Consider the following 16,852-nt stretch of genomic DNA (forward strand, 5'->3'; position numbering starts at 1 on the left):
GGCACATATAATTTGGCCACACCATGAACTGTCGTTTTTCATTACCAAACAAGTTCAACTTAATTACAAATAGGGTGATCATCATTAGACTACGTGTTGCTCAAAAGTCGAAATCAATGACTTGTTATTATGTAATAACTCAATAATAATGCCATCTTAGATTGTCCAGCAGAGCAGAAGCCATGTTTCTGTAACACCCAAGCACACATGGCAAATATAGCACACGTACCATCTATGCATTAGAGCCATGTGCTGAATTCAGCTGACACTCCTAGACAACGCAATAGCTAAAGTTCCTAGACAACGCAATAGCTAAAGTTCTGGGGATTGGGACTGACAGTGAAAGAAACAAGATTGAACAAGCAATGTTATTGACTACCCGTGAGTTCACCAGAGAGATGGTGGTGAGGGCCTGAGATGCAGGAGTGTTCCCTGCGAGGATAAGCTATGATGGGGATAATGACTGTGAACAGGAACAACAAGGAGGATCAACAGAAAGGGGGTGCAAGGAGCTTGTTGAGAGAGATTCTTCTCTCCTTTCACAAACATAATTTAACAAGGATGCTTCCCACTGGGCACACCATGTCATTTCAACGTGGAAATGTTGGTAATATTTGGTTGAGATGTTGATCAATGAGATTTCAGTCTTTATTCACCCACTCAAAAAGTCAGCCAGAATTTGTTTGAATTCCCAATGTATCACTGTGCTTTCAACCATCTTAAAAGCACAACCAAATTCCAATGAAAAAACGATGAGTTTTTTATTTAGTTGTCATCTAAATGTGTTATCACTCCACTTTCAACCATTTAAAAGCACAGCTAAGTTCAAATGGGAGTACAATGTCAGATATTTTAATGTGTAATCATTGTGCTAAATCTCATAGCACAACCAAATTACCTGGATTGCAGCTGAGATTACATGAAAGTGCATAGTGCAAGTGATCAATGCTGTTCGAGATTCTGCACAGATTATTATAGCAATTGTGAAGATCTCCACAGACCTGCAACCTTTGCATGCTATCTTGAACATGCACACTTTCTATGATGACATAAGAAGCCATTTATAGCTACAGTAGGCTAACTTCACGTTGTGACCATGGATGTGCTACTCATTTTAAGGTTGAATAAATTCTGTTACATTAGTTTGTAAGATATACTTAATTTTAGGCTATTTACTCTATTACAAAAGTAATATTGAATTGTGTTTGGTTGACAACACAACCAAAAATCAACATTTAAAGGATATCGAATGCTTTGATTGTTTCCTCTGAGCCACTGGCTTAATCCTATTCTTTAACGTTTATTTTTGGTTTAGTTGGAGACGTGAATCCAATATACAATTTGTTAACTTTATCGACAAGTTAATAGGCTATTTACTGTATCGCAAAAGTGATATTGAATTGTGTTTTGTTGTCAACGCAACCAAATATCACTATTTGAAGGAGATTTAAAATTTGTGCCGCTGACTTAGTCTGGCGTTAATTCCAGTTTGTCTACAAATTAATATTTTATATGTTGGATTCACGTCTCCATCCCAACCAATAATCAAAGTTAAATAGGATTAAATCCAATAAAACTTTAAATAAAGTGCATTTAACGTTTGATTGATTTAGTCCTATTCTTTAACTTTGATTCTCGGTTGAGATTACGATTTGAATCCAACATATAAATTATACATTTGCAGACAAACTGGAATCAAAGGCAGACTTATTCAGTGGCACAGATGGAACTATCCAAACAGAAGATACATGTCCTTCAAATGTTGATATTTGGTTGCGTTGACAACCAAACACAATTCAATGTCCAGTTTGTATAAACATTTATCATTTATATGTTGGATTCATGTCTCCATCTCAAACAAAAATCTAAGGTAAATAATAAGACTAAATCTAATCTAATCAACGTTTAAATGCACTTTAAATAAAGTTGATTTGATTTAGTCCTACTCTTTAACCATGCTTTTTGGTTGAGATGGAGACGTGTCCAACACATTTCAATTATTCATTTGAAGATTAAATTTGAACTCAACCAAAGCATGAAACCCTAGGCCTATATGTATGGTCTATTTTTGTTGAACCCTGGGTTGAATTGAAACAATAGCTGTAGATTCCATGTCACCATATGTTGACAAATTCAACCAGTTTGTACACAGTGGTTTGTGTGTTACTCAGAAACACATAAGCACATCAACTTGCTTACCTAAAAATTCTCATCGCCTACTCACATTTGAAAGATGAATGCAAATTCCCAGCTGCTATTCCCTGAAGCGTTCTCAAACAGAGAATGGAGCGTTGTCGTTTCTCTTTCAGTTACAGGCCATAGCACATTTCACCGACCTAGTCTATTCGCCTAATCGGTCACGAAGCCGTTAGTTCAAAATAAATAGGTCTCCTCACCTCCGTATTATGTAAAACAAATACATTTTATTTATTCATTCATTCATGTTATCTCATACAAATAAATACAAATATGTTATCAGCTTAGTTTTAATTGTGTTATATAGATAAATCTAACATTATAAATAATATTAAACAATATCAGAGAGGGGTTGCCTATACGTCAAAATATTTGATACAACATCCAAAATAAATTCAGGTAGGCCTATGACATTTATGCATTTATTTTTGACAAGATCTACCCACCACGTATTACAGCACACTTTTTCATTCAAGTTCATGAGAAAAACTATAATTTCTCTCTACATAAACACAACAAATAGCAGGCCTCAGTGGTGTGTGTAGCGGAGGGAATGCGCAGTTTTACACCGTATACCCACTTCTTTTTCAGTGGGCATTGCGTGTATTTCTTAATGCTTAGGTTAAATGTTGATAAACTATTATTTCTTCACATTTTAGATGCAGCAATGGGCACATGGCGTTAGGCCTACACGAGAATGTTCCAAAATGCAATTAGCAGGAAAACACCATTCTAAAATGTGCACCGCACATGTGAGAGGTTTCATGGATGGAGATTGAAATATCTATAAGAAATGTAGATACTATGGAGATATAAAGATGCAACAACCTTCATCGGTTGCTAATATGAATAGGATAATGCATTTGGCTGCTAGACAATGAAATAAAGTTGAAAGAAAACCAGTAGAACAGGAAAATGCATATGAGGAAGTCTTTATCAAATAATTGCCTCCACCTTTCTATGGTGGGATTTTGGCTATAGGCTACTTTGAAGAAATGGTAAGGCATGCCTCATAATACGGAGTAAAACATCTAGGTTTCAAACAATTAAGGAACAGGAAAAATATAGTGATGCTAATGATAGGCCTAGCCGTCTTCTGGTAGACAGAAAGGCTTTCCCAAAAACTGGGAAATGTTAACTAGCTACAAAGTAGCCTATGCCTACATGGCAGAATGATATCAGGATTATTTGCATTAATCCAGTGGCCATTTGTTTTGTAAACTCCATCTCATGTGCTACAGAAACACCACTAGCAAACAACATTGCTAGGTGCTGTCACACTGGAATTATTAAAGGGTAACTACACAAAAATAGTTTTATCTTAGATATTTCCCAGAGCTCAAAAGTAGTCTCCTGATGTGGTATTGTTATGGACATTGTTATGGTCTTTGAAAGCATTGTTATGGACTTAGAACATCCAATTTTGTTGTTTTTCTATAAAACAAAGTGTGACTTTGAGAGTGAAAATCTGAATATAAATAAATAGATCTGAAACCTTTGAATTTCTGACTCAGTTGACAGCCTAATTTATCTGTTTCAATATTATGCCTACAATTAGCCTACTTGCACAGTACAGCTTGGGTTGGCCTGACTGTGAAAGACCAATATGAACAGTACAGCTTGGGTTGGCCTGACTGTGAAAGACCAATATGAACAATACAGCTTTAGTTGGCCTGACTGTGAAAGACCAATATGAACAATTATCATTGTTTCTCATAGAATATTTCCCACAGGGCACCTTTCCTTCGCTGGGCGGGCCGTTTGGGACATTTTTGCCAAAATTAGAGTATACCCACTTCTTCAGGCACCACTACACCACTGCCAGGCCAATAGGCAATAATCCTACAAAGATTTAAAACCATACAAACACTGTTTACAGTGAAATGTTGTTAACACACTCTACATATGCACCTATCCTATAGACAATGTAATACATAGGCTACATTTACAATACCACAACCTATCTTTAAAACTATTGGTCTTCTTATAGTGAAGGCCTATCAATAGGAAATAGACCAAAACCAAAAATGCACTCTTTCATTCTAAACGGTAAAATTGGAAACGGACATTCTTTTATACGGGTAGAATGTGAAGAAAAAAAAACGTTGAAATATGTATTCTACAGTATTTTTAGCCTATTGGCTTGGGGGCTTATCTCCAGAATTGGATCATTCTTTATCTCGGCCGTCTCTGTTCCATTCCGTTGGGCAGAAATCCTGCAATAATAGGCACCGGCCATATGAGGGCAGCAACACTCCACACTATTATCACTAGAGTCATGAAACAAGCCACAAGAGTTGACTCGATGGGTTTACGGTTCAATCTCCAACTTTTGTCCCCATTTAGTTCGTCAAGGCTGAAGTCAACACAGCAGAAATTGATGGGATCCCCCGTCTGCTGAGCCTTTGACTTGCCGAATCGCCGGTATCGTGACATGCCACATCCAACACACAGTCTAAACTCCTGCTGGCCGCCGGTGACTCCGAGGTGTTCGATGAGAACAGGTGAGATGGCTCTGTTGATAGCAGCAGAGAAAAAAGCCCTTCCATTGTTATTGGCGGTATATATAAACACATCGCACTGGAAACCGAAGTTGCTACCCCAACGAGCCACCAGCGAGGTGGGGAAAAGTCTCTGCACGCTGACGTTGCAATGTGGCAACGGCTGTAACGAAGTGTCTGACGAGGAGGCTTCGCTCTCCTCCACGGATCTCTTCGAGTAGTGCACGTCCACCTCCAAGTTGGCCAAGAATCTGTTGGTGGAGTTGATGGGGGGTAACAGGAGGTCCTCGTCGCTCCAGCCGTGGCACCGCTGGAGTAGTCCGGCTACGGTGGTCAGGGCCAGCAGAAAAGTCGGGGAGTTGCTCAGCATGGCATTGGGTGCGTCGCTCCTACTCGCATGATGTTCCGTAGGGATGCAAGGCAACTGACGAGGCGTGTCCGTCGTTAATAAAATGCAGAAAACGGCCGTCTCCAGCGCTTACACAAACATCCATAGTGTGCATCTTCCGTTGCGGGAGAGGACAGTTGGAAACGTCAGCTGCCCGTCACACGCGCCGTGCGCGCCCCCCGCCCTAGATTTGGTTCCCAAAGTAACTGGCTTCTTGCCAAACTGCTACTGGGCGTTACTTTGCATGCAAGAGATAGGCTGTGGTGTGCTGCGAGGACTCTGGTACTCTCTCAGGTGTGTGAGGAAGGAAAGGAGGAGTTGCCCTGTCTGGGAACATGCATTGCAACCTTCGCGCCTCTCTTCACTTAATACGTGCGCGGCTTCAGGGACATGGTGGGAGGAAGATACAAGGCATTCCCCCTCCTCTTCCTCCCTCCCTGTAGGATATCTGCAACCCTGGGATGGATAAGTTATTGTGTAATGTATGATTGTTCCAAAACATATCACCCTTATTGCTTTCTATTTGGGCAACTGAGTCCCTATGCCCTAGGCCTGTAATATGAATTGTGATGCAGGAAAATATGTCTCCTTATGACTCAAATTTTTACTTTGTCAAAAGAGTAAAATGTTCAATGGCGCTAAAGCGGATTCGAGATTCAGCACCATTGAAGCGGACAGCAACTCATGAATTCCACAGACAATGGACTGGGAGAATTCCGCTCCAGGGTGACGTTCCCCATTGGTACAGACCTAGGATCAGCTTCCCCTCGCCCAACCCCATAAGTGAGGAAAATGCTAAACTGACCCAGGATCAGCGTCAAGGGCCAACTTGTCTTCGCCCTACTCCAAGAAGCCTTACTAAGAAGAAGTCCTGAAGGGGAAGGCTCCCATGCTAGACTGTTCAGCCATATTTAAAACAATAAACCTATATTATAGTAAATAATAGGGAATAAATCTGCAAATAAACAAAAATTGACTTCTCCATTGTTTGTTTTAAATCCCGACCACGCCATCAGTGATTCCTGGCCTGTCGCCACCTCTTCCATTCTATGAGAAGGTAGAGTCCCATAATTGGTGCTCATTCAACGGAACTAGTCAATCTATTGATTATCCTCAAATGCCTCTTCAGGGTGAGTCTGCGTGCACACCAGTTGATGGTAATTACACAAGCATAAGATGGCAATGAAATCCCCCTTAGGATGCCAGGAGCAAGGCATATCAAATCAAAGCTTAGGATGCCAGGAGCAAGGCATATCAAATCAAAGCTTAGGATGCCAGGAGCAAGGCATATCAAATCAAAGCTTAGGATGCCAGGAGCAAGGCATATCAAATCAAAGCTTAGGATGCCAGGAGCAAGGCATATCAAATCAAAGCTTAGGATGCCAGGAGCAAGGCATATCAAATCAAAGCTTAGGATGCCAGGAGCAAAGCATATCAAATCAAAGCTTAGGATGCCAGGCGCAAGGCATATCAAATCAAAGCGTAGGATGCCAGGAGCAAGGCATATCAAATCAAAGCTTAGGATGCCAGGAGCAAGGCATATCAAATCAAAGCTTAGGATGCCAGGAGCAAGGCATATCAAATCAAAGCTTAGGATGCCAGGAGCAAGGCATATCAAATCAAAGCTTAGGATGCCAGGAACAAGGCATATCAAATCAAAGCTTAGGATGCCAGGAGCAAGGCATATCAAATCAAAGCTTAGGATGCCAGGAGCAAGGCATATCAAATCAAAGCTTAGGATGCCAGGAGCAAGGCATATCAAATCAAAGCTTAGGATGCCAGGAGCAAGGCATATCAAATCAAAGCTTAGGATGCCAGGCGCAAGCCATATCAAATCAACGCAGATGAATTGCCTTAAGGGGAAGTAATCAAGTTAGATGCTCTCTCTTTATGATAATGTATTTAGTGTTAATTATTTCTATTTCAGCCCCAGTCAGACTTCTTAGAGTGCATGTTTAGATGTGTTACCACCAGCAGACTCAGTAATGCCATGTGTTGGGATCACATCAAATCAAATTGTATTTGCCACATGCGCCGAATACAACAAAATGCTGTATTCGCTTGTAAGTAAGCTGAAATGCTTACTTACAAGCCCTTAACCACCTGCCGTTCAATAAATATTTACTAAATAAACGAAAGTTTTATTATTTTTTTATCTAAAAGTAACACAAGAAAATGACATAACAATAACAAGGCTATATACAGTTTGTGACAGACAGCCGTTATGGAGGAACATTACTGGCAAATTCTACTGGGAAATGTAGCTGTGGTGCACTCAAAGGTAGCCAGGCACATCAGTAAACATCTGTCTCTCTCTATAAGCGCAGGTAGGACACCTTGTGAGAGTGACTCAGCTGTTTTGTGACACATAGGATTGCTTTTTAACTGTATTTGATGTTGGAAAATACAATGAACCTCAATGTGTTAGGAACATCTCCATTTTGTGAGTGGGAAAACCTGATTTAGAATTACAGCCACGTTACTGGGACACAGCTGGCTGCAGTGTTGGCAGGGATTTTATTTTTCTGTTGCGCTTTAATCAAGGTTTACATATTTTACTAGCACACCTGTGCTATTTTGGCATGTGACAATGTCCGAAACCTCCCCTCTGCCACCATGTAGGCTGTTGTTCTATTCTATGCCTTCAGGTTTTGTACAGACCTGATTAGATTACGCTCACACACATAGCGGTGTCACAGAGTTCAATGGAAAATGTCCCCTGGACGTCTATATCACATGTCTGGCTTGAAGCCTGGCTGAAGAGAAAAAAACACATCCTGACTGCTTGTCTTGTTGCAGTTGACAGTTTCAAAACAGATATAATTTACCCCACAAAACACTTAATCATTTAGACCACAGGTATGCATAAATCACATTAATTTCAGGGTCAAATAAACTAAAGAGGATTGTTACGAATTCCCTGCCGGTGACTGTTATCAGCACCTCACAACTCTAAGCTCCACACTCCACTCCCCATCCCCCATGACCGTAGCCTGAGAATCTAGACTCTAGGGGGTAACAGAAACCTGCCTCTCAAACTCCCTCTGACCTGTGTGACCTGTGTGACCTGTGCCCTGGTAGATCGCTAGGGAGGTTACTAGAGGTCTGGACATCTGCCCATCGTCTTGACTCTGCAGGTCACACTATACTGTCTCCCTCAAGCAGTGGCAGAGAGCAACATCTGTCTCTGCCCATCAACAACTGGACTCACTCATATCTCTGGACTTGTGGGATGGTGTGGGTGCCCAAAGTGAGTTGTGTGACATTTGTATATTGTTCTTCATAGTTAGTTACTATTATTGTCTATTGTATGTTGAGTTTACTGTGCTGTGTGATACTCTGCAGATGGCATATGCAATCTATACAGTCCTTTCACATTTACTACTGCTATATTCTGTAAGATTCTGTATCTATGCATTTGTGCCCTGGTGTATTCATTCGGTATGTGTGTATTAATTACCTCTGTTTCTGTCCATTACAGAACCACTATGCTATAAGAACAAAAACATGTGCTATCTAGAACCTTAAAGGGTTCTTTGTTTGTCCCCATAGGAGAACCCTTTGAAGAACCCTTTTTGGTTTCAGGTAGAACCCTTTTGGGTTCCATGTAGAACCCTTTCTACAGAGGGTTCTACATGGAACCCAAAACGGTTCTACTTGGAACCAATAAGGATTCTACCTGGAACCAAAAGGGTTCTCCTGTGGGGACAGCCGAAGAACCCTTTTGGAACTCTTTTTTCTAAGAGTGTACCATTCCACTATCTTTCTCACTCTATATCCCAATGTACATTCCCACTCTATATCCCAATGTACATTCCCACTTTATATCCCAATGTACATTCCCATGTGCATCCCCATATTCATCTTCCTCGGTGCGTTTAAATAAAGTTCCTGTGTGTTAACTCTTGGGCTGCTTTTTCCCCTCTAACCGGGGACGATGTCAGTGAGTCACAAACAAGTAAAATACATAGAGCCAGGTCGCTCTCTTTCACTGATATACATTAATGTTATATGGGATATTCCTTATTCTAACTTTCCTTTAATGTTTAAGCCAGAAAACCACAATCAACGTGAGAGCCCTTTTCAAAAGATAAGAGCCAGGCTTTACAGGGTTAACCGTCACAAGGGTCATCAACCTGGAGAGGGAAAAAAGCAAAACATTAATGACACAGTTTCTCTTTTTATGTTTGTCGGGAATATGTATGACACTTGTATGAATTATATTTCCCTTTGAGCTGCTTGAATGGTTTAATTTGCTGTGAAGGACTGCCTCCAGCCTTTTGATGTGAGCACCAGCTGAAGTAAAAGACAGGTCGCCTCTGGCCTCAATTTGCACCTGAAAACACCTCTCCTCCTCTATTCCTCCCCTGTTGTTTATTAAGACCTATTCTGTTCCATCTTTTCCTTGAAAACTTCCACACACACTCCTCCCCAATGCGCGCACACACACACACACACACACACACACACACACACACACACACACACACACACACACACACACACACACACACACACACACACACACACACACACACACACACACACACACACACACACACACACACACACACACACACACACCCATTGCTTGACACTGATCGACATACACAAATACAGAGACAATGACACACAAACTCGCCCACACATTCCCAAATACATCCCCCTCCAAATATCAAATATGCTCCAGACAGACAATGTGCCCGGCGAATGGAGCGAAAATGTAAATTACTTTCTTGTTCATTAATTATGCTATAAAAATGTAAATTGCTTCAGTGCCAAAAATGCTAATGGGACAGAGATAAAAGTCTCTCTTGTGCCAAAGTAGAATGTATAAAAAGATTAATTTTCTCAAAATGTATCTCTTTTTACCGGGGACCTTGCTAAAAAGAGACCTGTTCATGGCTTCTGGTCTCTCCTCCATCCACTCTCACTGTGCAGGAGCAGACAGGCAGTATTTCTCTGTACTATAGGCTCACACAGACAACCTGTTTCATTAGATATTGGCTATTGGATAAATTTGTCTTCACATCCTCCATGCTCTCACTCCTTTTGTGGATCTGAGCCTTGTGACTGAGTCCCTTGATTCTTCTTACTTCCGCTGTTCCTTTTCATTCCAACAAAGGCAAGGCAAGTCCCCTGACCCATCACCATGGTAACCAGCTGACCTTTACTTATTGGTTGAGATGAGGGACAATTTAGAAGTGGAGAGATTTAGAGAGGAGTTATATTATTAATGTCCATCTGATTCTATCTTTAGGAGAAACTTGAAAAGTGCCTCTGGGTAGGATGTGTGTTCAGGTTAGGGTTTATGTTAGTTTCTATAGCTACTTGCATGTCCGGTGCATTGTCTTACATCAGATAACATGTTGATTCCACCTGCACCGGTTGAGGGATGAGCGTCGTGGAGGAGGGACGCTATCTGACGTGAGACAATGTGGCTGGTGTGGTTGTGTACTCATACAGTGAATGAGAGGTTTGATATGATTACATTTGTACATGCCTTAAAAAACAACAACAGTGACAACACCAATATATATGAGGGGACTGACAAACCAACACACCGACACTCTAACACATACATTATTTTTTGTTATTGTTGTATTGTTTGTATATCGATGTATTTTACATTTGTGTGACTGTCCTTGTGTGACTGTCTATCAGTGTTTTCTTACTTGTCAGGTATTTTTGTTGTTGTGGACCCCAGAAAGAATACTGCTGCCCCTGTGAAAGCTAATGGGGATTCAAATAAACCAATCGTGTCAAAAGGATTACTATTTAGATTGAGAAGTTGGACAGGCCGACTCAAATGCCCCCAACATATACTGTGATTGTGGTGAGTAGCAAAATGTTTCAATCTGCAGAGATCAGGGTACACACAATCTTCCCTCCTCCTCCTCCCCCCTGTGTCTGTGAGACTGCAGATGGATCCATAGGAGAAAGGAGCACTAATTAGTAGCATTAACTAACGAGGAGTCCTGATAGGAGCCGTGCGGGATGGCGGGCGGAGGAAGGAAGCGTTGTGTTATTATGTACTGTATGTGGAGGTGCTCATTTCTCTCACAGGAAGCAGAATTATCAGTCTTGATGAGGCAAAGCAGCACTGTTTATTAGACACACAACATCAAGACACTGATTAAAACAAGACGATGTGAATCTGAACTCCCATGTTGACCTGTTATAATAGCACTGGGCAAGATCAGAGGAACGATACAAACTATAATGTCTCTGTGTTTCTTAATAAGGCCCTCTCAGGAGATTCAGTGGTTGTTGTGGGCTGGAAGGGTTAGTATGGGGCAATATAGTTTGGGGTAAATTATGGATTTGATTAGAAACTTCTCATGTACTGGCACGTGATGTATAGGCACTAGTACCAAACTACTTTTTTGTTCAGTTTTGTATCTGAGTTTATTGTTAGGCAGTTTCTTAATACAGTACTATGATGGTTTGTCAGAATTCAGACCACTGTTAGTGAAAAGTAAGAAACTGTATAACAATGCTTCTGAGAAGTAATCGTTCTCAAAATAGAACTGATCTTGCTGTTCCACCTGACAAATAAGAACACCAGGGTCATAGTTAACACACCTGCTTGAACACCAAGGGAAATGTTACAGTTGACATGGTAATGACCTTGGATGTCTATGGTCTCTACTAACTAACAAATCTACTCCTTCTGCCTTTCAGAACCATCCGTCTTCACCACACCACCGTGTTCCGCTTTTTCTATCTTTGTCTTCTCTGGGAAAAGATCAATGAAGGACACAGTGCACGGCCGGCCGGGCGCCTGCTGAGGGGTTGTCGACATGAAATAGGCCCTGGGAATATCATCACACTTATCAGACCCTCTGAACAATGGTCACAGGCAGAGGCTGATCAGGCCCTTCCTCATTGGACTCTGGGAGCCAAGACGGTGTGAGATTGCTTCTTGCCTGCGCCGATGCCTCCACTTCTCAGCGCGGCCGACGTGGACGTGAATCACACGTCGTCCCCCAAAAGGTCACCTTTTGATAGGTTGGAACCGACCAGTCCCCCCCACCACCTTCCACCCACCACCCCACCGCATCCTCTCCTCTATCCAGTCACACAGAGGAGGAACGTTCTCTCTCTGATGCTGTGTGATCGGTTGTCTTCTGGTTCTGTGCGTGTGTGTGTGTGTGTGTGTGTGAGTGTGTGTGAACTGTAACCACCCTCCGAAACATGGCGAGAGGGTGTGATTAACATGGGTTGTTTGTCATGGTTGAGCCTGAGAGGTGGGAGGGAGGGAGGAGGGGAGGGAGGAGGGGTGTGGGTGGAGGTAGACTTCTGCTTGCAGAAGAGATTACTTTAGTTTGAAATAGGCATCAGAGAAAGTGTTTGAACTGACATTCAAAGGCAAAGAGGGAGTTGATCAAATCTGTCAGTCATTAGCTCATCCCAGAGTAATTGTTGATGAATAGATGGCTGTGTTATTTTACTATATTGGTTTGAGATCTATTACTTAAATTGCAAATTAAAGAAGTGGAATCATGTAATAATTGTGAAACTAAGATGGAGAGAATGAGAGAAAAATAAATGAAGGGTGAAAGAGAGTCTTATCCCAACCACTGAGTCACTTATCCTGTGTCCCCTCCAAACCAAAAACAACCTTCCAACAACCACAATAAAATGACATACTGGTTCATTGCAGCAATTGAAATAACCCACAGTCCTCCTGCTTTGATCTCATATAACCTCCCACACTGTTAAAATGAACTAAGGTGGTGTTCCACATCTACAGTAGAAGTCGGAAGTTTACATACACTTAGGTTGGAGTCATTAAAACTCATTTTTCAACCACTCTACACATTTCTTGTTAACAAACTATAGTTTTGGCAAGTCGGTTAAGACATCTACTTTGTGCACGACACAAGTAATTTTTCCAACAATTCATTACAGACAGATTATTTCACTTATAATTCACTGTATCACAATTCCAGTGGGTCAGAAGTTAACATACACTAAGTTGACTGTGCCTTTAAACAGCTTGGAAAATTCCAGAATATGATGTCATGGCTTTAGAAGCTTCTGATGGGCTAAATGATATAATTTGAGTCAATTGGAGGTGTACCTGTGGATGTATTTCAAGGCCGACCATCCAATTCAGTGCCTCTTTGCTTGACATCATGGGAAAATCAAAAGAAATCAGCCAAGACCTCAGCAAAAAAAATTGTAGACCTCTAAGTCTGGATCTTCCTTGGGAGCAATTTCCAAACGCCTGAAGGTACCACGTTCATCTGTATAAACAATAGTATGCAAGTATAAACACCATGAGACCACACAGCCGTCATACTGCTCAGGAAGGAGATGCGTTATGTCTCCTAGAGATGAATGTACTCTGGTGCGAAAAGTGCAAATCAATCCCAGAACAACAGCAAAGGACCTTGTCAAGATGCTGGAGGAAACAGGTACAAAGTATCTATATCCGCAGTAAAACGAGTCCTATATCGACATAACCTGATAGGCCGCTCAGTAAGGAAGTAGCCACTGCTCCAAAACCACCATAAAAAAAGCCAGACTACGGTTTGCAACTGCACATGGGGACAAAGATCATACTTTTTGGAGAAATGTCCTCTGGTCTGATGAAACAAAAATGGAACTGTTTGGCCATAATGACCATCGTTATGTTTGGAGGGAAAAGGGGGAGGCTTGCAAGCCGAAGAACACCATCCCAACCGTGAAGCATGGGAGTGGCAGCATCATGTTGTGTGGGTGCTTTGCTGCAGGAGGGACTGGTGCACTTCACAAAATAGATGGCATCATGAGGTAGGAAAATGATGTGGATACATTGAAGCAACATCTCAAGACATCAGTCAGGAAGTTATAGCTTGGTCGCAGATGGGTCTTCCAAATGAACAATGACTCCAAGCATACTTCCAAAGTTGTGGCAAAATGGCTTAAGGACAACAAAGTCAAGCTATTGGAGTGGCCATCAGAAAGCCCTGACCTCAATCCCATAGAAAATGTGTGGGCAGAACTGAAAAATCATGTGCTAGCATGAGGCCTACAAACCTGACTCAGTTACACCAGCTCCGTCAGGAAGAATGGGCCAAAATTCACTCAATTTATTGTGGGAAGCTTGTGGAAAGCTACCCAAAACGTTTGACCGAAGTTAAACAATTTAAAGGCAACGCTACCAAATACTAATTGAGTGTATGTAAACTTCTGACCCACTGGGAATGTGATGAAAGAAATAAAAGCTGAAATAAATCATTCTCTCTACAATTATTCTGACATTTCACATTCTTGAAATAAAGTGGTAATCCTAACTGACCTAAAACAGGGAATGTTTACTAACATTAAATGTCAGGAATTGTGAAAAACGGAGTTTAAATGTATTTGGCTAAGGTGTATGTAAACTTCCGACTTCAACTGTACCTTCTCACAGGAATACCAGTGTTACCTCTGCTATAACTTAAATCATTTTGATTGTAACATTATTTATAATCTAACAATGGGCCTGGCAACTGTGGCCTATAACAAGTCCCAAAGTCTACCATATAGGAACAATTTTCATTTCACAGTCTTCTTTAAAATGTTAATCAAAATATTGACTGAAAATGATCAATCAATATTTATGCTAGAAACCAATTAGAAATGTAAAACCACTTGATTGAATGAGAGAAAAAGTAAAACAAAACATTATTTTTGTGTTTTGATGCTGCCTTTTACATGCACTGAAACACCAAAAAGGGTTTTCACAACACTCCTAAAAATACAACAACACCCTCTTAAAAACACAATTATTCAGATTGTAGAACCACTTTGGTGTTTCAGGGTGCTTCCATTCTGTTTTGAAATCCATTCATTGTATCAGAACACTTAATTTGCGTTTACATTCAAACACCCTCCAAACACCAGATCTCAGTTCAAGTGCACTATTTATGGTTTTACTACACAATGATAGTGTTTTGAGTCTTTCTATTTTAACAGTACAGAGTCCAGGAAGATAAATCCCTTGCCCAAACAGAGAACACCCTCACACTGTGATGTGAACTCCCAGGGTGTTTCACCTTGTGTCTTTACCTAAGGGTCTGTATTGAACCACAACATCAAAGCACATCAATGGAGATTGACTTTAGGATTAGTGACCCTCAGACAAACTCATCCTATTCTCAATATTCTAAATACAATCCATTGTCTATCTATACAACTCTTAGCCAATCCTGTCATAGTTTCATATCAATCCTCCAATTGGCCTTGTTTCTTTCTTTTTTTAAGATCAGATGATAGAATAGTACTCAATCCACCTTGAATTGAAGGAGAATTTTGACCTTCATGAATGTATCATGTACATAAGTACTGTACTTATGTGCCCAGTGTCCTGTTCGTTCATTCATTCATTCATTCATTCATTCATCAGTGATCAGTTGAAGGAAGCTTATTCTTTAAAAGGGCAGTAGGAGGAAACTGTTTAAATAGTGTCAAAAACCCATTTTCCTATTCCATCTTTTTCTCCTCATAACCACATCCTGTGAGTTGTGCCCTGGGCAGGGACGTGGTCCTCTTGACTCTGATATACAACGTGAAAGGAGAGCGGCCACGGCACCCCAGGATTAGTTTAGCACATTAACGTCAGACTATGGATAGTGCAGAGCCTTTCTGTTCTGTGCTGTTTCTCTGCCACTCGCTATCCTGCCCACCACACCACACCTCCACCACCCACCCGTCTCCATCTTTCACTTATTTTTCCCTTTTTCTGTGTTCCTTCCCTCTGTCTGCGAGTCAGTCAGATCAAAGGTGCATGCTCAGGGGATCTCTCATAGAGAAATGCCACTGATTAGACGAGGCATCCTCCTCCACGTTGAATCTATCTCTTCTGTAATGGAGATGGAGTGCATGGAAACACTAGTCTGTACTCTGTACAGTCATCATAATACCATGGAAGTCCACATCAAAGAGGCACGTGCTACTGCAAGATATAACAGAAGGCCTTTCAGTTTTTGTGTAGTAGTTAGTGATTTTATAAGTTTGAGGAGAGCCTTTATGTGTGTGTGTGTGTGTGTGTGTGTGTGTGTGTGTGTGTGTGTGTGTGTGTGTGTGTGTGTGTGTGTGTGTGTGTGTGTGTGTGTGTGTGTGTGTATATGTGTGTGTGTGTGTGTGTGTGTGTGTGCGTGTGTGTGTGCGTGTGTGTGTGTATATGTGTGCGTGTGTGTTTGTTGGTTCGCCTAACTCCCCGTTCCACAAATCTAAATCTTTTAACTGAAAATAATCTGGTGTGGAGATAAAAGGGTTGCTAAGGTAACCAGCAGAACCGTCTCGTGCCTGCCAGCCATTGCAATTAATAAAATAAAGCAAACGCTGTAGTGTAAAGTTTGAACTTTTAACATGTATAGTTTAATATTTAGCTGTTAGATCCAAGTTATTTAATTTGAATGAGAACAATAACTTATGTGTAGCCTAAAGTCAACAATTTCCCTTTATTGACACAAAATACTCCATAACCTTTGTAATACAGACTCACTGAATGTAATACAGACTCACTGAATGTAATACAGACTCACTGAATGTAATACAGACTCACAGAATGTAACACAGACTCACAGAATGTAACACAGACTCACAGAATGTAATACAGACTCACAGAATGTAATACAGATTCACTGAATGTAACACAGACTCACTGAATGTAATACAGACTCACAGAATGTAATACAGACTCACAGAACGTAATACAGACTCACAGAATGTAATACAGACTCACTGAATGTAATACAGACTCACTGAATATAATACAGACTCACTGAATGTA

The 16,852-nt window shown here is 41.1% G+C and overlaps 1 protein-coding gene across 1 annotated transcript; it reads right to left on the reverse strand.

The window, feature by feature from the left end:
• Nucleotides 1-2,401: 2,401 nt before the first annotated feature.
• Nucleotides 2,402-5,333, reverse strand: LOC106605521 (transmembrane protein 158). The gene has a single exon (XM_014201262.2). It carries the CDS (start codon nucleotides 5,065-5,067, stop codon nucleotides 4,372-4,374), a length of 696 nt encoding a protein of 231 aa, XP_014056737.1. The 5' UTR covers nucleotides 5,068-5,333; the 3' UTR covers nucleotides 2,402-4,371.
• Nucleotides 5,334-16,852: the final 11,519 nt, after the last annotated feature.

This window comes from Salmo salar, chromosome ssa05 (assembly GCF_905237065.1).
Source record: "Salmo salar chromosome ssa05, Ssal_v3.1, whole genome shotgun sequence".
NCBI lineage: Eukaryota > Metazoa > Chordata > Actinopteri > Salmoniformes > Salmonidae > Salmo > Salmo salar.

Excerpts from the sequence above, each read along its gene's own strand:
- LOC106605521 (XM_014201262.2), bottom strand. The coding sequence starts at position 5,067 with ATGCTGAGCAACTCCCCGACTTTTCTGCTGGCCCTGACCACCGTAGCC.